The sequence below is a fragment of the Talpa occidentalis genome, unplaced genomic scaffold (genome assembly GCF_014898055.3).
Source record: "Talpa occidentalis isolate TD23 unplaced genomic scaffold, MPIMG_talOcc4v2.1 talOcc4.5, whole genome shotgun sequence".
Lineage (NCBI taxonomy): Eukaryota > Metazoa > Chordata > Mammalia > Eulipotyphla > Talpidae > Talpa > Talpa occidentalis.
This window is the reverse complement of record NW_023604861.1, coordinates 102,510,293-102,534,110: the sequence shown is the minus strand read 5'-3', so window position 1 is coordinate 102,534,110 and position 23,818 is coordinate 102,510,293. Positions and strand designations below refer to the sequence as shown.

Here is a 23,818-nt window from a genome sequence, read left to right as displayed (position 1 = left end):
TGTACATGCATGTACACGTGGAAGAAGAATTTTTAAATTCCCTCCAGTGAATTAATGGAGAATAAATAGAACCCCTCAACTTTAACCAGTCTTGTGGGTAATTCTTAATAAAATGGGTAGTTATATTCACCTATTAGTCATGTTATAAAACTTGACTAAAAGTTGGAATAAAACATGTCACAAGAAAGAAACAGTTTCTCTTCTGGTTTATATTTGCCATCCACCAATCATCCCACATGTTCCCAAAATAACTCAGAAAATCTCAAGAGACAAAAAACTGGAAGCACTAATCTTGGAGTCTCGCCACTAGCTCGCCAATACTCAGTGGGGTATTATAGGATAGTCTCACAGACTGAGTTGTAGAGAATTTAACCATGAACTTAAATTAAAATTTTGAATTAAAAACAAATAGGGCCATTGGCTGACTGGAGACTCTGATCTCCAAACCTTCACTCTACTGGTTCCAAATGTGCCTATAGACCAGCCTCAGTGGAGGGTGGGGTCCCTGAACCTCTACCCCCCCTGCTCAGGGTGAGTCACTATTCCTTGTTTCTCTTCCTGCTAAACTTGACCTCACCAACAAGCAGCTTCGCCGTGCACTCAGCTCTCACCCTTCTGGGAGTGTCAGTGAGTCAGTGAGTGAGGAACACTGTGAGCTAGAGTTCTGGGAACACCACCTAAGTCTACACCGTCCTCTGTCAGTCAACACACAGAGCAGCTCTGTCAGAACAGACACGTCATGGAACACAGAATTCTCTGCTCAAACCACACAGGCAGAAGCCATGACATGTAGGCTTCTAAAAAGCTTCTACAGGGACCACAGGGCTGGAGGAATCACCACAGCGCATCTGACATCAGCTTTAGGCTGCACGGGATGTGCAAAGCCAGATTCCCACAATTGAGTTTAGTCATCCAAAGGGCTCGAGGGCTGCAGATTTGAATTCTTAGCTTTAACTTAGAATAAAATCCAAGTTAGGACATCCAAGTTTTATCAAACATGTGGACAACACTTGACTTGTACTATGTTTTTTACATACAAAGGAGAACAGAGTCCTTTCTCTGTAATAGGTGCTGGCTTCCCAGTTGTCCTTGCTCTTAATCACAAGTTTTTGAACATGAAAGGCATAAATATGTGAGTTGCACAGACTTCTCTTGGCCTTGTATTAATTTTTTCATCCAATTTGGGAATATTAAAACAGATTTATTATTGATTTCAAGGTATTAACAGATCACATCCATTCTGAGGCAAAAAAAAGCACAGACTTAATACCACATGGTAGGAAATGCCTGCTCCTTGGATTTTCAACACCACAGTGAGGCATTTCTGTGTGCAATCACATGGGCAGGCCTTGGGTCTGCAGACTGGGCTGAAACCCTGGGTCAGGAGTAGCCTGCCCGGCTCACTTTGACCTCCAGACAGTGAGAGTCCCCTGTGCCCCTCGGGAAACCTCCTCAGTGCTTTCCTAGACTGCATTGCTTCCAAGCACTCTGTGAGACAGGATATGACCTTTCATCTCCCTCCCTCCCTTCCTCCTTCCTTCTACTTCATGTTGAGAACAAGAAGAAAATGATATGCCCTTCTAAGATGTCTCAGGGAGTAAGTGGACAACTCAAATTCCAATTCATGTTTTTCTCTCCAACTTGATCAAGAGTTGGAGATATAAATCTTTTCAGGTACCAAATACAGGGCCTAGGAAGAGGTGCAACCACAGCCTGCTCATGCTTCTTCATAACATAAACTCTGTTCAGGCACCCACTGTCTTGAACATGTATCATGGATGGAGAGCACTTTATTTCTGGAGAAAGTTTCTTCTTTTCCAAAAGCTCTTGGTTAGGAAAACCTTTCTAAAATGGTTGCAGTGGGACCCACAAGATGCTCTGTTCCTGCTGCTTAGCAACTCTTAACTTGGCCACTTCTAGCCTGCAAGCCTCATTATACTGGGCCATGCCATTAGCCATGGACAAGTCATTTCTCTGCAGTATAAAAGTTCCAGGTAGATTACTTCTTCTAATTCTCCAGCATAACGAGAGGTGAGCAAGCATAATATGCCATGTAAAGTACAATGGCGATATGACAGAGGAGTGGACACCAGTAAAGAGGCACTTCTCTCAGGTCTTACCCACACTTACCTTCTGTGGTTCCAGCAGAATGGAAGGCACTTCGATACCAAAGTACAATGTCAATCTTAAAAATATTATGGATGCACACAATAGTGGCCATCACACATGTCAAGATAAGAAGCCCACCTATCAAGTAAGCTTGAAAATCTGGATCTACAAATGACAACAAAAACAAAGAAATAAGTAAATATATACAAACAAGAGTCAAGTATATACTTCTCACATACAGATCACATACCAAATGTAAATGTATTTGATGTCAATGAAGATGCCTTTTAATTATTTCTTTAGAGTTAAATAAAAGGTATGAGTAGAATAATCTGATGCAGATCATACATTTTAAGAAACAAATGGATGCTTGGGAACCTGGGGAGGAAAATTCTAAAGAACCCAAGCTCCAGGTAAGGGGTACAGCACACCTGCTACTGCACGGGGACTGCTGTGGAACACTTGACCAAGTGCCACCTGGTCAACTCTAGATTCTTCAGAGCTGGAGCCTAAGTAGGTTAAGTTCCCCAGATGCTTCTGTTGTACATTTTTTTTTAAAGATTTATTTATTTATTTATACAAGCACTGGGTACAGTCAGAAGCACAGGAGGGTGAGAGATTCACCAGAGCCAGAGCAGAGAGCAGAACAGGCAGAAGGACCGAAGTACACTGCTGAGGGAAGCAGCAGATGGCAGGAGAGATCTGCGCGCCATGTGGGACCCTCACCCGTGGCCGGGGATTGAACTGGCACTGCAGAGGCTGCGGGCAGCTTCGCAGCCCAGCGCTCACCGCTCAACCGCTGCACCACCAGGGGAGGCCCGGTTGTACATTCTTAATTAGATTACTGTTAGAACTGCTTAATTCTAACAATTAGTCAAACTTGAACAGCAAAACTCTCATCAGAAAGAGCAAGCCATCAGCTGCATCCTTTGGAAAGCTCTCCACTGGCTCCACAAGGCTGACAAAGCCAAATGTCCACCTCACTCCTCCCAGTACCAACAGAATCCAGGCTGAGTACCTGTCTGCCAGACACCGTGTCAGAAAGGGCTTTACACCCTGTTCTGCCTCATAAGCAGAACACACAACACATTATGGCAAAAGCAGGGGCAGGAGAAGACCAAGCAGCAGAACCAGTTCTTCTGGAAATCCAAGTCCTTGTAAAAGCAAGTTCCTACAGATTACAGAAGAGGAACAGCACAGCTTTTGCCCTCACCACAGCCAAAGAAGGAGGATCCAGAAAGGAGAGAATTAGAAAAGGGAAGACAGAGAGAGGAAGAGAAATCCTCCTCATTCTTAAAACCCACCACACACACCGCTTGCTTCGCCACTCTTCCTGATTTCCAGGCCCCAACTGAAGGTGGGGGGAGGACAAAGAAGATGGGGGTATTCTCTATTGTTTGAATCCCCAGAGCATTTTCATTTTTTTTAAATACTCATCAGAGAGTTTTTCACAATCTTCCCTAGGCCACATCATGTTGCAAATATTTTGAGGCCAAAGACATACATACATACTAATGTGCCTATTTAAATACATAGCACGTGAAGCACAATAACACTTTTTTTTTTTTTTCTGGCCGAAAGGAAAGATCAGTCTATTGATCGCATCCCAGTTCAGTTGAGTGAATCTGCTCTGCACTTTGGGTCCAGTCTAATCTGACCACTTCGTTGAACTTCTCACTCCTATTAGAGTGTCCTTCCTCCACTTCTCCATCTCTCTGCACTTTCCTGTTTCCTGCAGCAACAATGCCGCCTCTCCCTTTGGAAGGACTGCATCTGAGAACCTTTAATGTATATTTCAGGGATCTTGGTATCATCAACTGCCATGATAGCAAGACCATGCCCACAATCTTTATGAGATTCAAAAACTTCTTGTAGGTAGACTGGGGTGATGGTCTGAGATTCCTAAGTGGATCAATCATGGCATTCAGGAGTGCTGGTATCCTCTATTCTGTGAATGAGTTAAAAGACGATCTACTCTGTTCAGCGTAATATGCAATCTGTGTATACACATGGAATTGAAGTCTTTCTGCTCACATATCAGAATTCAGCCTCTATTAATAACCTTGTAATTTTACATGACAAAGTATACATAAGCATTTTATTTTCACATCTAATTATGTATAAGAAAGAACCTAGAAGCTGAAAATCATAAGCAAATGATTTAAAAAGTTGAGCAATCAGATTTAAGAAAGGAAAAGTCCTATTTTCTAGATTTTGAGGCATAAAATCTTAAAATGTGTTAATAAGACACTTTCAAAGTACATAGAATGAAGTCATAGTCTTACTCCGAGAACATCATCACCTACTGCGCCAGCTTTTCCTTAGACTTCATGTAGAGTTTCTCTATTTAAAGTTGCCTCTCTGAGCATTTTAAGAAGACTTATGAGTCCTTGCCACCACTGAGAGCACTCTGAACAGTATGGAGCCCTTGAAACATCACCTGGGAGTTTTAATATAAAGTAAGCTGCAGAGACTCCAGCATGGCATGTAAAAGGGAGGCCATAATCTTCCATTTTCACTTCCAAGAATGTTATGTTCATCGTATAAAAATTATGATCCTGAAAATAAGTATAGTTTCTATAAAAGAAAAGAATCAATCATTACTACGAGTCATATTTACCCAACATATTTTATATTCTTTATTCTGGAGGATAAAATTCCTTCCTGGAAATACTCTGTAACATCATTTTATCCTCAGAATACATCATTGAGTGGCTTAATGGAGTATATTGGTGGAGCATTCTAAATTTGAATTTTCTCTGGACAGTAAAAGAAGTGTGGTTCTGCTCAGCATAGACACCATCCTCAACCCTAAAAAGTCTTCCCCCATTTCTTCTCCACTTATCTGTCTACCCTGCAAGGTCCAACACAGGGTCTTCCACCCACTGGCTTCTCTGAGCTTACTTCACACCACTTCATTGATACCACCATAAACTGAGTTGGCATCGCTCAACTAGCTAAACATGATGACTGTTTCTCCTGTGAGTCCCTGGGTGTTATTTAAGCTTCGAAGAATGATGGTTCATGATTTAACTAAACAGGAAAGAGATTGGTTTTCAACATTAGCTAAGTGACATTGATCTTGATGCTTTAAGGCGCACTTTAACTTTGTCTCATCTCTCTAACTAGGTTGGAAGCAGAGCATCTCACACTTGTTTGAACCAGTTATGTGGCCACACACAGTGTGATCGCTGAAATGAGGAGTCAGGAGGCAATGAGAACTGACTAATTAATTCAGTACCAACACCAGAACCAACTCAACTGAAGAGATTCTTGCTAGCTTTTAGAGAAACCAGAAAAACAAAACACCTACTCGATGCCTTCTCTGATTCGTTTGGATTCACTGTAGTAAACATCCACCAAAGTGTTATTGACTCTCCAGCACCGCAGATTTGTATTCCCCATCGTGTCTGTTATGTTGCAGTCAACAATAAGGGTGGATCCTGTAGAAATCAAATCCACAAAGCAAAATGAAAATGTTTTTTTAAACGACCTGGTTAACAAATGTTCTTCCTCATGAGCCTTGAATAACTTTCAATTATCAGAAATATTCCCCCAAGATCAATGTGAATCTACTTCATTCTCTCCCTAGAAGGAGATATTAAGTGACAAGTGACCTTCCAGGATGTCCATTGTAAAGAGATCGATATCTATCCAGTATCACCAGTTTCTGATGAGTGATTTCCAGGATATCAGAGGCACATATTCCTCTTCTACTCTTAGTAATCTTATCAAAGAACTCTACAGTTTACAAAGTATTTCATACACATTTTCTCTTTCTGTCTTCAAAATAATCCAACATAGGAAAAAAGTAGGTGCTATTATTCTCATTTTATAGATAAGAACATTGAAATTCAGACAGATTGAGTGACTTGCCCAGGTTGCAGATCAATTAGAAGAAATGAGACTTGAGCTCTGGTGGTCAAATTCCAAATCCAGTCATATTTCTACATCACCAGTTGTCACTCAGCTTTCCCCCCCTATTTCCCTTATACTGCCTGCACAAACAAATTTATTTAATACATTTATATTTTTTATATATTGCTTCATTTTTCCCAAGAGCCTAATAAAATTCCATCTATTACATGTAAAAAATACTGTACTTCTAAATAGTACTTCAAGTTTCTTTATTCTAGATGGTCGTTAAAAATTTTTCGTGATATATATAACACAGGTATAGCAAAAATATAGAACATAAATGAATTATTTTAATTATATAACAATAATGTTTAACTACTTAAAGTAACTACCCATGCCACATTCTGCCTCCATCAAGAAAATAATATATTGCCAGGACCCCAGAAGCTTGGCATGTGCCACTTCCCTTTCCACTTTATATTTTATCACTCCTGTATTCATCCCTGAACTCTGGCTTCTATTACTCAATGTTTTATTTGTGAGATCTTCATGCTGTTGCATGAATCTACACTCCATTTAGACATTGGATTATACGACTACTTATTTCTTCTACTGTTGCTCTAAGCATATTTGCATTGTTCCCAGTATTTGCCTGGTATGTCAGAGGCTGTGTGTGCACATTTCATGTTGACATACCTGTCAACCTGATGGGCATATTTATCCATCTACTAGCAAAATTGGTAGATCACAGATTATGAGTATCTTCAACTTTAAATGACGCCAAACTATTTTCTAAATCAGCTGGTTCAACTCCTACTTCCACCAGCAGTGTGCTTGTGTCCTCATCAATATGTGATATTGTCAATCTATTTTGGTTTGGTCATCTTGAGGTTTGTGCTATGGTATTACATTGGGAATTAAATTGATATCTTGCTAGATTGTACCTGGTCGAGCACCTTTTAAACTTTTATTGGTCATGTGGATGTGCTCTGTTGTTACCTGTCAAGTGGTTTGTCTATCCTTCCACTAGGTTTTTTCTCATTGCTTTAGAGGAATTCTTCATAGATTCTGGGTATGACACCTTTGTTCACTTATTGCAAGCATTTTTTCCATGCAATGGCTTGTCTTTTTTTTTTTTTTTTTTTTTTTTGTGGGACCCTCGCCGGTGGCTGGGGATCGAACCAGCGGTGCAGAGGCTGCAGGCAGCCTCGCAATCCAGCGCTCAACAGCTGTGCCACCAGGAGAGGCCCCTCATTCTTTTAATATCTCTTCATTATCAGAAGTTATTATTTTTAATGTAGTCCTACTTATCAGTTTTTTCCTTCAGTTTTTTGCTTAGATTTTTTTTTTTTCCTGTGTCAAGTGTCAAGATTTTCCTGACCTAATAAAATGAATTAAGGACTATTCTTTTTCTACTCTCTCGAATAATTTGTTTTAAATTGCTGGCATTCCTCTATTAAATATTTTATAAAATTCACCAGTAAAGTCAGCTGGATCCAGAATGGTACCTCCTTTCATAATCAGCCATACAAGGGTTTACAATTTCATTCCATTTGTTTAAATCATTCCTTAGAAATGTTTTGCCAAGTTTCAGAATAGTCAGTGAAATTCATCTGGTCCTAAAATAAACCTGTATATTAATTTGGGAGAAATCACCTATTTTTGATGTTAAGAGTTGTTTAATATTTTTCTATTTCTATTGTAATTATAAATGTTACTTTCCCCTATTATATAACATACATGAAAATTTATGCTGTAAAGTTTATGTTGAAACTTTTTGTTGAAACTTTATGTTGTATTGGAATAACCTAATTAAACAACTACTAGTGATTAGTTTTTTTTGGGGGGGGTTGTTTTTTTTTTTTTTTAAAGATTTATTTATTTATTATTTATTTATTTATTATTTATACAAGCACTGGGTACAGTCAGAAGCACCGGAGGGTGAGAGAATTCACCAGAGCCAGAGCGGGGAGCAGAGCAGGCAGAAGGACCGAAGTACACTGCTGAGGGGAGCAGCGGGCGGCAGGAGAGGTCTGCGCGCCATGAGGGACCCTCCTCCGGTGCCGGGGAGCGGCCGGGGAGCAGCTGGGGATCGAACTGGCGCTGCAGAGGCTGCGGGCAGCTTTGCAACCCAGCGCTCAACTGCTGTGCCACTGGGGAGTCCCTAGTAATTAGTTTTTAAACTAATTTACTTAGAATTTCTAAGCAGATATCTGCAGATGTTTTAAAATAATTATAAGCTCCTTTTACAAGGTCTACATCTCTTATCTTTCAAACTGTCTAACTACATTGTCAAATTTTTCAAAGACAGGATGGAGGAACAGTTTAATTAAGAGAGTTAATTGCAAGTATAGTTATCTTTTCTGTGTGTATTTGAAATCCACTATTCACATGGTGAGTGTTATGTAGACAAATATCTTTTATTATGTGCATTATTATTTCCTTGAAAGTTTTGTTAATTATATTTTTAACACAATTAAGGAGTATTTTTAACTTGTTTATAATTACAAGCTGAAGATGTGTCATATGCTTACCTCAGATAAATTATGATACATAAAATTTAAAAACAGATGGTTTGTTTTATGCATATGGTATTGAATATATTAGTCTACAAATCATATTTTAAGTTGGGCAGCTTCTAAAGATCTTCCAAATATTCTAATGAACACACACCAGATTAACTACATGTATATGGAAATTGTGCTATCTCTGCAGATCAATGTCACGGGTACTTTATAATAAACTGCTGCAACAAAATTGCGTCCCTTTCAAAGTTAGAGTTCAGTTGAAGTCGAAGTCATTTAGCTCAACTCCCTCATCCTTTTCTGGATAAGAAAATTAGTTCGGACAAGTTCAAACCTAAGTGCATCAAGCAGTTACAACCAAGAACCCACCAGCCATCTCCTTATGCTTCTTAAACCAGGGTTATCTACTACAACACCCACTAGGATATCTCCTCTGAAAAAATCATGTTTTTTTCTAGAACATGTTTTAAGTGATCACTTGGGTGATCATTTCTAAAGCCCTTTAGACTTAGGCCAAATTTCACTTGTTTATTTAATAATGGATAAGTCTTAGAAAGATGCTTGAAGTAATATGAACACCTGTTTCTCCTATACTTTAAACAAAGAGAACAAAACCTGGTTGAGAAAAACAAAAAGGAGAGAGGATCCAAGATCATTAAGACCCAAAGAAAACTGGCAGGTGTTTGGTGCAAGTGTATTGAAGGCATTCAAACTAGGCAGAAATTTGATTTAATAAATATGCACATTATTCTAAATACTCTTGTGGTAAAAATGACAACTACTAATGGCAGTGCAGACAGTCCTGCATTCTACAGAGTCCCCTGGACCAAAGACACACAGAAGCCAGTGCTGTGGGAAAGCACAGCCTGCCCCTGTGGAGCCCTCATAGAAGGTCAGGGGGTTTCCCTGATATCATAAAATCAAGTTGAGAGATCCTGCAGGGTTTACACTCAATCTGAATAATTTAGGTTGGAAAGACAATTTTTCTTAAGGGTTGGGTTAATCTTTGTCCTCAAACCATTTCTTCACCCTGTTTACACGGCACCAATTAACACCTAAAGATTCTTGAAAATTCCACAATTATTTTTCTTGACAGTTGTTTTCTTTCCCCCTCTTTTGGAAGGTTAACAGTACTTTGCTTCTATCTGAGATGGAAAATTGTGCATTTCCTTTTGCTTTTCCTTTCATATGGTCTGAAATGATAGCTTTCAAGTTATCAAGTTATGTATTCCTTCATCAAGTCCCAGCTTTTTCCTGTTCATTTCTGCTTCTTTCGCCCCTTACTGAGCCCTCCATTTCCTATCATTCATCTTTTGCTACTATCTTTCACAAAGGCGTTATAGGGTGGGACCTCTCTGGCATCGATGGCTTGCTGAGCAGTGCTCCTCATCCTATGTCTGTGTAGTATACACACAGAGGACCCCACAACCTGGTCCATGTCACCTTCAAGTTCAGATGGTCCTATTTAATATCAATCAGCCAGGTCTTCTGAAACTTTGTCTATCTTCTCAAATGCCTGAATGTCCTCCAGAGAGATCTCTTTTGAAAGATCTCTCCAATACATCTCCCAGTCTGGATCTTGATTGAGTACAGCAGGGTCTTCTTCACTATTCTCTGCTCCTCATACACTGCTGTTTTTTGTCACTCAGAACTGAAGACTTTCTGAGAATCTGGAAGCGGTGGATGACATTATCCTTGTCCCCCTGGCCCAACCGGTCCAGGTGCACCTGCAGGAACACCTTGTGTAGCCTTGTTGAAATACCTGTTGAGGCCTCACATCCCATGCCCAGCACTTAGCAACAGTTGGGGGAGCAGTTCCCCAGTGGCTCCAGCAGCTCCAAGGCCTGCAGAGGTGCCTAGTGGGTGTGTCCATCCTGGCCATGCTGGCAGAGGCCCAAACTGCTTCCCTTCCCCAGGCAAAAAGCCCAGGGTGCCTGCTTCCTTCAAAGTTTATTAAAAAGAACTCTCCTTGAAACATATGGATCCAGAGCCTTTAAACAGATTATATCTCCTTTCATTTCTATCTTTCTCTATATTTGGTAGACTAGATTTGCTGGAAGTTTTTCTATCTTCTTTTTAAAAATGTATTCCCCACCCCCTACCCAGTCCTTTTACCTTAGAACTAATCCTGTAAGTTACCAATTTTATTTGTTTTTTTTTTTTCTTTGTAATAAATTCATTCATTTTTACTTGTATCTTTGTTATTTCCTTTCTCCAAGTGGTTATTTCATTGGTTATTTCAGTGGTTATTTCAGTGGTTATTTCAGTGGTTATTTCAGTGGTTTTTATAGAGTTAATGTTAACATATATTTTTAATTATTTCTACACTTATTACTAATAATAGTGATATTTAAATGTGCAAACTTGTTGACAGCACAACTTCATTGAAGTTTGATATGCTATAATTTAAATATTATATTACTATAGTTTTCAATTGATCTCTCATCAAGAAAGCAAATAATTAGATGAAATTTTTTGTTGCTTAATCTGCAAACAGAGGGTTTTGGGAGTGGGTTCATCTTTGTTTTGAGTTCAGCTGTAAATTTCTAGATTTACTACATTGCATTGGAACGACACTATCTATATAACTTCCTCTTTAGGAACCCTGAGTGGTTCATGGATGTTTATGAAAGTGATCTGTTGAATATATTATTTATTATATTACTAGAAACTTTTAGATCTCTATTTGACTAGCAAATTTGTCAAAGCCAGAGTATGTTAAAATCTCCCACTATAATTGAAACAATTGCATTGTCTCAAGTAATGTCCTTGTATTTATGAGAGTTTTAACTTTCTGTAGTTTGAAACATTGCTTTTTGGCATGTAATTTTTTTTTGGGGGGGATATGTTGTAATTTTATTTAGAATAAATTGATCAATTTGTCATTTAATTTTTTGCATTTAAAGATTAATATTGCCAATCTGATTTCTCTGCATTAATTTTACAAGACACACCTTGCTTATGTATTTATTTTTAATCTAGGTCATGAATTTTTAGATGTCTGTTGTGATAAGCATATAATTGAAATTAGTATTTGACTCAACCTGAACATGTCTTTTAATTTACTTTTTTTCTTCAGAAAATAATCAATCATGCTTTTATTTTACTAGTGATGACCTTCAAATTAAAGAAAATAATTTGCCCCCTTTTCATCTACTTAGATCACAAGTTAAGAGAATGTTTATTGATCCCTTCCTAAGTTAAATAAGGAATATAGCATAACTTCCCCTACTCCTTTAATACACTTTCTTGGATAAGATAATATAATCCATGATCAATGTTATTTACTAGCATTTTATGGACCATCTCTTTCAGGAATTATTATGCCATTTTCTTTGTCTTTACATAAACAGAGATAAGGTAATCATTCAGACCCCTGCTGCTCACTGCAAGGGCTTTGCTATAACAGGTTCCCCTGCTTCAGCTCGATTTTTATTTTGATTCCTGTCCTAATGAGCCAGGTGTTCCCAGAACTGGAAATTGGATATACATGAGATTTGTCTTCATCCTGGAAATTCAAAAAATTTACTAGGGTATGTGGACCTAACAGTTTCTGTCCTTCCTGCTTTCATGACCAGTAATTTTACTCACCAGGTTTTACTTCAATTGAGTTGTTTTTTGGATAAATGATTTTAGGGATTCTTCCTCCAAATACAGGTTTTTCTGCTAAGAAATCATACCCACATGAAATGGCATTAAAATCACTTATGAAACATTCCCAATTACATTAATGTAGTAACAGTATAAAGAAAACATGTTACAGAGCAGAACTTTGATAAACATTGGTCAAGAAAAAACAAAACTCATGACAAAATTTAACTCCATAAATGCTTATTTTAAACCAGAAATGATTAAATTGCTAAGGAAGAAGTCAAAAAGCATCTCTCTATCTGCAGTGCACTCATGTTAACTGTGTGTACCTGATGTCTCACCTGTATTTCTGCACCTCTATTCTGCCACTCTCAACTCTGCAGATCATTGTGTGTACAGTGGCCATACTGAGCTTTCAGAAGGTAAGTCACACCATGCTACTTTCCTGCTCTCAACCTCTCTGAATGCTTACCTTTGTTCTTGGAATAAAATCCATATTTCCTACTTTGGGTTGCATGTTCCTACCAAATCTTGGCCCCTGACTACTTCTCCAGCCTTATACCTGTCATTATACCCCTCACTCGGCATTACTCCAGACAACTTGCATATCTTCCACCCATCAGATTTACCATGGTCTATCTTTTTTTTTTAAAGATTTATTTTTTATTTATTTCTGCATACAAGAACTGGGGTGTAGACCAGAGGTGCAGGAGGGTGAGAGGATTCGCCAGAGACAGAGTGGGGAGCTAAACAGGCAGATCAACTGAAATATACTGCTAAGGGGAGCAGCAGGCAAGACAGGAGCGGTCTGCTGTGCCATGTGGGTTAGCTCCCTGGCCAGGGATCAAATTCATGCCACAGTGGCTGCCATTGGCTTGATAGCTCTGAGACTTAACCCCTGCACCACCAGGGAGGTCCTACCATCTTATAATAATATAAGAAATTCAAAAAAATCACTAGGGTATGTGGACCTAATAAATTCTGCCTCTAGTAACATTATGACTTCACTTTGGCAGCTCCCTCAAGAGTCTGGAACTACCTTAACCATTCCATCACTCAGTTAATGCTTGCTGGTTATCAGTATCACTATTGTCAGGAAGCTGCCCTTGACCCAGTGCCATTTCAGCAGTTCCTTGTCTGTTTGATCTCATGTTTTCCTTTCCTTCATTGCATTAAGTTCTTTGGTAACTACACATCTCATTAGTGAATTATCTGATTTCTCTGAGCTTTCCCTGTTCAGGTTCAAAGCCCCATCAGAGCTGTGTTCACGCTGTTTTCCTCACCATCATGCTCTCCCTGGCACAGGACCTGGTCTTGTTACACTGTTAGTCAATAACTGTGAAGAAGAATCCCTTATTGTCTCCAAGTTCAGATTACCAGAACTTCTTTGGATATTGTAGCAATCACCTAAGGGGGCTCAAGGACTCATCTCCTGTTCAAGTCATTTAAAGACTGTTATTCACTCATCACAAGTGCAACCACGTCACTTTGCATTTCCTACCCATTTTAGGGCTCTTCACAACTGCATGGTGAAGCCTGCATATAATGGGCCCCCTTGACCTAGCCCCCATATAGCTCTACGGTCTCAATGCCCACCACTCTTTTTTTTTTAAAAAAAAGATTTATTTATTTATTTATACAGGCACTGGGTACCATCAGAAGTGCGGGAGGGTGAGAGAATTCACCAGAGCCAGAGCGGGGAACAGAATAGACAGACCGACGAAGTACACTGCTGAGGGGAGCAGTGGGTGGCAGGAGAGGTCTGCGCGCCACATGGGACCCTCGCCCGGCGGCCGGGTATTGAACCAGTGCTGCAGAGGCTGCGGGCAGCTTCGCAGCCCAGCGCTCAACTGCTGTGCGACCAGGGGAGGCCCTCCCACCACTTTTAGCCTCTACTTAACTAATGCTTTGACAAAATTGGTTTTAGAACTAGCATAAGCTATAGTGGTAGAAACTTCTACCCTTTGCCTTACACTGCTCTCCTAACTCTTCCCCACTCTGCTTTGCTTCCATAAATACATCTCAGTCTTCAAAGTTCAGTGAGTAGTCATTTCCTCTTATAACCCTTCCAAGACCATTTACTCACCACATCTGAAGTTACTTCTGATTTCCTGCTCCCCAGACATTGTTTATAACTCTCCCTTGCCACATCATATTATAATTGTTTACATCTCTAGCTCCACTGCCACCAGACTGAGAGTTTTTCAATTAAAGAAAAACTTTTTCATTTTTGAATGATCAGGTTCTAACATAACGTGGTGCATAATCAATTATAAATATTTACTGAAATGACATGAAATACTATTGCACTCAAAATCCTCTTATAGTATTCTTCAATTTGTCTTTGAAATTTCACCTTTCAAAGAATTCCCTCAACGACCCTGTGAAGCTAAAGCATGATGGCAATCACTCATGCAGTTAATATATAGATCTGTTCCCCATCTAAGCCAGGCACTGTGATAAGTATTAGGGGATTCAGTTGTGAACAAGACAAAGAGGTACTTCCAGAGAGATATCAGTTAGCATAAAGCCAAAGCACAAAAATCATAAAGTCTAATCAATTAATTGTTTTAACTAAGGGGTTCCAGATAGAAAGCAGGAAACCCATGTTGAAATATGTTGAAATATCCTTGAAAGCCTTATTAACATTGTATCTCCAAGTATTTTGAAGTCTGATAAAAATTCATGACAAAAATGGAGGTCCAAGATAAAGAAATATTCAGGCCCCAGTTCTTTCTGCTTAGATCAGTAAGTATAGAAAAAAGTTCTTTCCTGAAAATAGAGCAAGAGGCAACGTAACAAGAACTCCTTTGTGAATATGTTAAGGAGCAAAAATACTTGAAGGTAGGCCTCCCTGGTGGTGCAAGGGGTTAAACACCACACTATGAAGCAATCTGCAGCCTCTGCAGCACGAGTTTGATCCCCAGCCAGCCAGGGAGAAACCCACATGGCGAAGCAGACCTCTCCTGTCTTGCCCACTGCTCCCCTCAGCAGTGTATTTCAGTTAGTCTGCCTGTTTTGTTCCCCGCTCTGTCTCTGGTGAGTCCTCTCACCAACCCCCACCCCCACACACACCTCTGGCCTGTACCCTAGCTCTTGTATGCATAAATAAATAAATCTTTCAAAAAAACAAGTACTTGAAGGTCCAAGTTGTGGCTCTCTTCCTGTTGCTAAGCAACTTTTTAAACTTAAGAGTCATTCCTCTTCTGGAATGACTTGACCTAAATCATTTTTAAAGTTTCTTTTACCCCAAAGATCCTGTGTTCAAATGTCCAGATTTTACATTCAAGAAAGGCAGTCTCTTTGAGTCAAAAACTGAAAGCCCATGAACATTAGACCACCATGGAACCAAGTCCTTGAACTCTGCAGCCTCTCAGGCAGGGAGGTCAAAGCTGAAATGACCCATTGAAATGATCACACTACTGATGGCGAAGGGAAATTAGAGTAATATTAACTCTATCTGTTGTTTACTGAATTCCTGCATTTTGCCAGGCACCCAGTAGTTACTCTATGTACAAGATCCCATTTAATTTTCGCAAATAAGTTTTGAGTAGTCTGTTTTTTCAGATGAGAAAACTAAACTATTCATGCGCTTTGCCTTACTCTTTCTATTATCTGATTCTAATAATGAAAATTTTGAAAGCGTGCTGACCCTCAGGAAAATCAAGATCAAGAATCACTTCTGCCCGGAACCAGTCACCTCACCCAGAGTCAAGAGGAAGTCAAGGTGATGGAAATGACATACTTACTGACGGTCACCATAATGCTATTTAACACACTGTACTGTTTGCCTGCATGTGTCAGTCTCGCTAGACATGCATAGTTCCCTCTGTCTTCCACCGAAACATTTTTCACTGAAAGCTTCATTCTTAAAGAAGTATACCGCTCTCCTTTAATCTCTTTACAGTCCTAAACAATAAAAAAGAAACATAAAATTGGGGTACCTGCTAGTTTCCTAGTTACCACTATCCAGTGACTGTGGGGGAGATTAAAAAAAATCTATATGAGCCTTAGACTTTAGATTACTATGATTTATTAGATACAAATTAGTCTTTTTTATTATTTATTAGATACAATTAGTTTATACAATCTTTAATAATAATAGCTTAATACAATCTTTATTTATTAGCTACAATTAGTCTCACATCATATATATATATATCTCCTCCAGAAAATTTGGCAAAGAATATTTTAAATGAGTGCTATAAAAATTAAGTCTATTAGGAATTGACAGGAACGAGGCCCACATAGGCTAGAAGGAAGATTTTGTGGAAGAGGATTGAGGCTGAGCCATAAAGAGATTTCAGAGGAAGACATGAATAGGCAAGGATGTCTGTCACAACGGGGACCCATCTCTCCCAATAAACCACCATAGTGGCTCAAGGCCCTTTGCCAAGGTGAACATGACTGCTTCAACTATGTTACAGGCCTAATTACACCTTCTCCCCCTATCAGGGGTTGGACTTTATAGTGGCCAAAACAACTCCTCACCACCATCCAATTTGAAGACCTGAGCAATAATAAAGTTGGCAGGGTAGACTTATGAGGAGCAGATGTCACTTAATTTCTTATGCCACCAATGTTTCTACTGTATCAACAAGGAAACAGTCTCACATCAAACCAATCTGAACACTAGCTAACCTTTCTCACTTGCCAACCTCAGTAAATGCCCAGAGGACTGACCTCAACATTCACCTGTACAGAAATAATAAGCTCATATCCTATACTAAAGGTCATTTCTTCCAGCTCACAGGTCCATGTCTAAGCTTTATCAAACCTTCTCCCCTTCCTTAAGGAGGCACCATTCTACAGAGTGACTTCTTGGATAACTGAGTTTACTTGTTCTCTCAAACATTTAAGTTTTTGTTCTTCCTACCACTGTGAGAGGCCCTGGTAATGCAGGAATTAAATGCAGTAGCTGTCCTCAGAAAGCTCAAAAATGCTACAGTAGATGAAACAAACATGGAAACTCTTTATTAGATAAAAATCTAACTGTTCAAGTTTTGAATTTTCTCATGACCATATCAATTGTGCTCAGACAGAATCAGACCTTATTCTCCATCATCGTAAAAGTGAAAGCAATTAATTCCCTCCACTCACTGCCTCCTCCCCTTCCCCATTCTATTATTTCTACATCATATAGTCTCCTAAATGACTCCCATTTTGAACTAAATTTCTAAAATAGTCATTCTTAAACCCTTCTAATGGTTTCATACCTGAAGACTCTACGAAAATGAAAAAATTGATCATGTCACTACATTGATGTTGGAAGTAGCTGTTAAAATCCTTTAAGTGGGGAAAAGCCTAGTATAGGTTAACATAGATGGTCTTCTACTTTCTAGTATCACCACACCCCACTCTTGAATGCACCCTAAATTTTAAACACTGTCCCTAAACACCATTCTCTTTCATAGCTCTGTATCAGCATATAGTTCAGTAGTTACCTTGCCTTGGAAGCATTTCCTCCCAGTGTTTAAATGCTATTTAAAACACTGTACTGTTTGCCTGTGTGTGTCAGTCTCACTAGACATGCATAGTTCCCTCTGTCTTCCACCAAAACATTATTCACTGAAAGCTTCATTCTCAAAGAAGTAACATCAATGAAGTTGAATATTTCATTCATTTGCATATCCTATAATCTTGCAATTCTAAAGCTAGTCATGAGGTACCCTAAAAAATTCACAGTGGCAAGTGCTCATTCAAAGACAAGGATAAGGGTTTTGTCCTTAGCTTAGCTATTGTAAATAGTGCTGCTATAAATATAGGGATGCAGGTGCCCTTTGGAATTGATGTTTCTGTGTCCTTTGGGTAAATACCTAGGAGTGGAATTGCTGGATCATATGGAAGCTCTATCTTTTGTAGGTCAAGAAATCTCCAAGTAGCTCTCCACAGTAGTTGGATCAGTTAGCACTCCCACCAACAGTGCAGGAGAATTCCTTTTTCTCCACAACCTTGCCAACATTTGCTGTTGCTAGTTTTTTTAATATGTGCCATTCTCACTGGTGTAAGATGGTATCTCATCAAATACCCCAAAATAGATGACTGGATCAAGAAGATGTGGTACATATACACAATGGAATATTTCTCAGCAATCAAAAAAGATAAATACATGCATTTTGCAGCAACATGGATGGAGCTAGAAGGGATCATGCTCAGCGAAATAAGCCAGAAAGAAAAAGAAAAATACCGGATGGTCTCACTCATAGCAGGAATTTAGAAAACCTAAATAAGGGACCAGGAAAAAGACTAATTAATACAAAGTAAAAATCAAAATCAACAAGCAACTATAAACAAGAGACACACTGGGGCGGGGGATGGGGGAAGCGAAGGGGAGAGGAAGGACTAGTGTCAAAATAAGGGGGGTGTGACAGTATGGGGAATATAACCAAAATGATAATGCATACATTGTGCAAAAATGAAAAATGATGTAAGAATTATATAAAATAAAATATTAATTAAAAATTAAAAATTAAAAAAAAAATAAAGACAAGGATAAGGACACTCATTGCCATACTCCTTATAACAGAGAAAAAGGGCAACAAATTAAATATGGTGAAACATAATAGAGTGGCCAAAAATTGATTTTTTAAAAAAGAGTAATAGAACGAACAAATCTCTTAGGAATCTAATTAAGTAAATGTGTATGTGTGTGTGAGAGAGGTCAAGAGAGACACACAGGGAGAACAAATGTGTTATAAAAAAGTTTAAAAGGGGAAGCCTTTTATAGAAATGGCATTAGAAGACATGATAAATTCATGCCAGTATTTAAAATACTTATGGGTTGGGCAATGTCCTAGAAAACAAAATCTTACCAAAATTCATTCAAGAATAAAAAAGAAAATTGTATATTCCCAATTACTATGGAAGAAACTGAATCAGCAGATGAAACCTTTCCACAATAAAAACTCACAACCCAGATGATTGAAGCAAGTGCTAACAAGCCCAATTAGGGGGGAACTAACTCCAGGCTTAAATCACTATGATCACTATGCTCTTCCATGCCAAGGATGATACTTTATGTGTCATCCTCTGCAAGTATAGTCAAGAAAGAGAATGTTTGAAGGTGAAAACATAAAGTGCAGAAAAGTGAATACAGGACACACTGTTTGCATTAAAAAGGAAGAATTAAGACATGTGGATGTATTTTCTCATATGTTGTACAGAAATAATGCAAAGAAAGCAATAAATTAATGATAGTACCCATATGTTAGGAAGGGGGTAATGGATCTAGGGCAGATATGGAGTAGGAGGAGAATTACCAAGGGGTGACTTTGTATATTTTGTGATTATTGAATCATATACATGTATAGCACCCATTCAAACAGACTAATTCATCTCTTAGAAAAATAGAAAAACCAAAGATAGCCTGAAAAATAAGGATAATTGGAAGACATGGTAGATACAAAAAATACAAAACTATAATAACCATAAATTTAAAAATAATCAGCAGGATAAAATTATCAAGAGCAATTATTTAATAAATCTAGCTTAGGTATGCAAATCTCTTCATCACTTCTGCCTAAAATCCTGCCTTAAACTTTAAAAAACAAGTAGGTTTTGAATAAAAGGAGGAAAATAACAACAGAAAACAATTACCTTATACCACTCTATTAAATCCAAATTCCAACTCTTGGGGAAGTTCAGATGACATGTAAGACTGTCATCTTTTCCAACATATAATATTTGTTTGTACTCATCTGCTAAATCCAGTTGACCTTTTCTGGAAGGGCCACACCATTGTTTTTTTAAAGCAGTTAGGTTTACATGTATGCTATGACACATGTTTGTATCACTGCAAAAAAAAAAAAAAAAAAAAAGGCAGATTGAAACCTCATAAACTATCCCCAAATCAAATGATTCTGTTCACCTTCAAGTTTTTCCAAATCATCTTCAAGGTACTGTGCAAACCCTCTGCTTCAAACAAGACAATACGCAGCTCACAAATCAATTGCAAAGGGGAAGAAAAGTATGTATATAGTAAAAACACTAGACAGCACCTTAATTAAGTGAAAAAAATGAAAATCACAGAAGATGGGCAATAGACACCATGTCCCTGAGCCTGGGGTTGAAAGACACAGCCCTTAGTAAGTCAAAAAGGCCAAACCTGAACCAGCTCATAGAGAAATATCTAGTTAACCCAAATTAAGAAACAGAAAAATAATTGCCTGTTCTCTTTTAAAAATGCCAATATCATGAAAAACAGACAGAAAACTGTCTGTTTAATAAATTAAAAATATAGGACAACTGAATGCAATTCACAATCTTGTATTAGATCAGAGTGAAAAGGAAAGAAAAAAAAAGAGTAATAAAGGTCATATTACAAAAGGACTGATAAAATTAGACTATGGATTGGAGATTAGATAAAAGTGATAGTTAAATTTTCTGAATGTAATATAAGAGAATATTCTTTTTGATAGGGAAAATACATTGAGACAGTAAGGGGTAAATAGGCATAATGGATACAACTCAAATGATCTGGAAAAAATAAACATGTGGGGAGAGAGAATGATAGAGAGAATGATACGGTAAATGTGACAAAATGCTACATAATGGGAATCTAGATAAAGGGTAGGGCGCGTTCCTTATACAGTTCTTGCAATTTTTATGTAAATGTGAAAATCTAAGTTAAAATATACAGTTTACTAAATAGGCATCATATCTGGATATTAAAGGTTGTGCCAATCTTCCATAACAGAAAAATCTATGTCTGCTTTTCTACTTTCTCTGAAAGTGTTTCCCCTCATTTTACAGATTCCAGATTTAAATATTTTAAATGCAGCTCTGACACTCAGAAGAAATTGTGTGAGCTACAATCTCCAACTCTAGTTAATTCAGAGCCTAGAATAAAACAAGAGAACTGATCTCCACAAACTGCAAAAGCTTGATCTGTACAGTAAGTGAAATTATGGAAAGGCATCAGACAAACAACTGACAACTACTTCCACTGGATGTCACTAAGTAATTTTGTACCCCACCAATCTCACATTCGGAAATGAGGAATCTGGCCAGACTCAGACTGGGACATGGGAAGTAGAGGGCTAATACCACCAAACCGAAGCAAGAGAGGAAGAATGCAACCACATTTCTGGAGGACCAACTTTGCACATGATCTCAGCTAATTTTCATTTCAAGCCTATCAGGTAAGCATTACTTCCAGTTTGCAAAGAAGACCAAAACTTGGAGATGTCAGATAATTTGTTAAGGTCAAGCAAGTTAGTAAAAGGATTACAAACTTGGAGCCCTCAAGCAACATTTGGTCCAGAGGTGTGTTTTATAAACTGAAGTCACACACTTGAGCACACAAGCATATACACACAGAACATTCACTCTACTTTCCAGGTTCCCTTAAAAAAATTGGAAAATGGACTTGAGCTGAATAGACTGCCACCTTTGGTGAGCCATATACTTCAAGTTCACCACAGTCCCCACAAGGTTCAACTGTCTCTCCATGTTATGCTTTTATATCACTTCCTAGCACAGGATTTAGCATGAAACATATCTGATGCTAAGTCACTGTTCAATTCCACTAGCATTTAAATTCCATTAAATTCCTGATAAAAAGTTACTAGAAGGAGGTTTATTCCTATTTGAATGTACCACCTGTCACAAAAACTTGGCCTTCCAGGAAAGGAGGCATCAATATTGAGATAAACAGACTTTGTAAGTTGGTCAATGGGAAAAATTGCATTTCATGTTCCAGTAACTGATTTATAAATCTGTCCTGCTTAACAATGTGTTCTTTGGAAAGAGTCTTATAACAACTGTAAAAGTATTATTTATTCTCCCCATTGAGTTTCCTTCATTTAAGAATGTATTAAGAAATTATCTAAAAGAATTAAAAATATTATATTTATATCAGATATCATTATATAGTGCTATACATGAGAGAGAATTCTATTTTAAATGAGGAACTTACTTTATAACACATTGATAGATCCCAGAGTCCCCCAGTGCCAGGGGGAGAAACAAAATCCAGTTTCGGTACTGGTGAATTCTAGACTGCATATTTTTGGATATTGGGGTTCTGTTGGGATATTTATACCACGTTACATGGACTTTCCCAGATGTTAGAGGAGGATATGTGCAATTAAAAGCAAAAGGCTGGTCTACTGAAGGCGTCTCATTTTGCATACTAACATCCTTGCATGAATCTAGGGAAAGAAAGGGAAAAACAATCATATAAGAGAACTTAAATGCTATTATAAATTTAAACAAATGCTTCTTTAATTTTCTAGCCAAGACGAAATTTTATTCTGGAGTTTCCTAAGTGTGGGAATTACCTAAAAATAGTTTGTTGATTTGAAAGCATCACTGGAAGGTGTTTAAATGTATCCATAAAGAAAGGAACTTGCCAGGTTTCCTACTCAGAAGACATATTATCCCTACTGGAAGTGATTTCCCTCTTTCCCTTATATTCAAAGGACATTTAATTCTCTCTTATTCCGTCAAAGTCAGTGTTCTATTCTGAGACCTCCTTGTCCTTTTTTTCTTTTTCTGCTCTGCCACCAGTTGTTTTGCCCTATCTTGAATAAAAGGTATACATTTCTTATACCAAAAAGGATTGTTAAAAAACCCACTCACTTTAAAGTTCATCTTCACCAAATTGCTTAGGTCTTCTTGGAAGAAATTTGTTCTGCTGATGGGGGTCTTTGTTTTTACATTTGTCATATACAACAAGCAGTACTATATTCACTTGCGCATTTGAACGAAAGCATTTACTGCAAATGAGCCTAACTAGTCCCTCTCTCCAAAGTCACTTCATGGCTCAAAGATCAAATTTGGCGCTGAGCCACAGACACTTGCAAGAGAAACTTGGCGCTTTCCCCATTCCGCGGAATTTCGCGGGTCGCACCCCCCAAAGCCTTTTCACCAAAGCTGGTTGTCCTGCCAACCCGAAGGCGCCCGGGGGGTTGGCGCAGAGCTGCAGGGGGGCACAGAGGTGAGGGCGACCGCCGAAAGCCGGGACAAACCCCGTACCTGCTCGGATGCCAAGGGATACAGCGCTGCACGCGCCGACGACCAGCAAGGACAGCATCCCCGCGCGGCACTACAAGGAGAAAAGAAAAGATTGGGGTGGGAGGCAGCAAAGCGGCTGGGGAGACACGCGTTGGCTTTAGCGCCCTTTGAATCTCAGAGATCCCAAACCAGGGCACCTTGACTCATCTTTACTTCTTTACCCTCCATCTTTGGACCTGCATTTACCGCACGTGCGCACCAAAGACTGCTGCTTACTTCCCTGGCGCCCACCCCACCCTTCACCCCCACCTCCCTACCCCACCCCCCACCCTCATCTCCCCACCCCCACCCCCACGTCCCCACCCCACCCCTGCCTCACTCCTGGAGCCGGACCTCCAGAATCCTGGGAACCCTCTCGGAGGGTGGGGACCAGTCAGGCGAGTGGAGTGGAGTCGGTTCCGCCAGAATGCGCCTTCTCCTCTGGCAACCCCTGGCATCCCTTTCTGCCACCTGGCTCGGAGGTTCGGGCGGCGGCCGGTGCTGGCGGGGAGGGTCAGGGTCTCCTGCTGGCGCCGACCCCCGGCCCCAGCCCCGCTCAGCCTGCGTCCACCTTCGCTGCCGGCCCTTGGTCTCGGGATCCGCGCGGGTGGGGCGATGCAGATGGAAGCCGAAAGCACCTGCTCGCTGGAGAGAGGCCAGCTGTTGCCTAACTGGCAAAGGCTAGAAAAAAGGCCAACGAGCCCAAGGGCCGCTGGAGAGGCCCAGGAACCCAGTCGGTC

General features: G+C 39.2%; 1 protein-coding gene across 1 annotated transcript in view; it reads right to left on the bottom strand.

The window, feature by feature from the left end:
- Window positions 1-23,267, bottom strand: part of IL1RL2 (interleukin 1 receptor like 2) — a 28,598-nt gene extending 5,331 nt beyond the window's left edge. Inside the window, exons 1-9 of the mRNA XM_037526870.1 lie at window positions 23,253-23,267; window positions 23,061-23,130; window positions 22,000-22,234; window positions 19,680-19,875; window positions 15,833-15,992; window positions 12,084-12,158; window positions 5,423-5,552; window positions 4,550-4,686; window positions 2,131-2,274 (exon numbers count right to left, since the gene is read on the bottom strand). Coding sequence (XP_037382767.1) covers window positions 2,131-2,274; window positions 4,550-4,686; window positions 5,423-5,552; window positions 12,084-12,158; window positions 15,833-15,992; window positions 19,680-19,875; window positions 22,000-22,234; window positions 23,061-23,130; window positions 23,253-23,267 — 1,162 coding nt within the window. The remainder of the gene's footprint in view (window positions 1-2,130; window positions 2,275-4,549; window positions 4,687-5,422; window positions 5,553-12,083; window positions 12,159-15,832; window positions 15,993-19,679; window positions 19,876-21,999; window positions 22,235-23,060; window positions 23,131-23,252) is intronic.
- Between the last annotated feature and the right edge of the window lie 551 nt (window positions 23,268-23,818).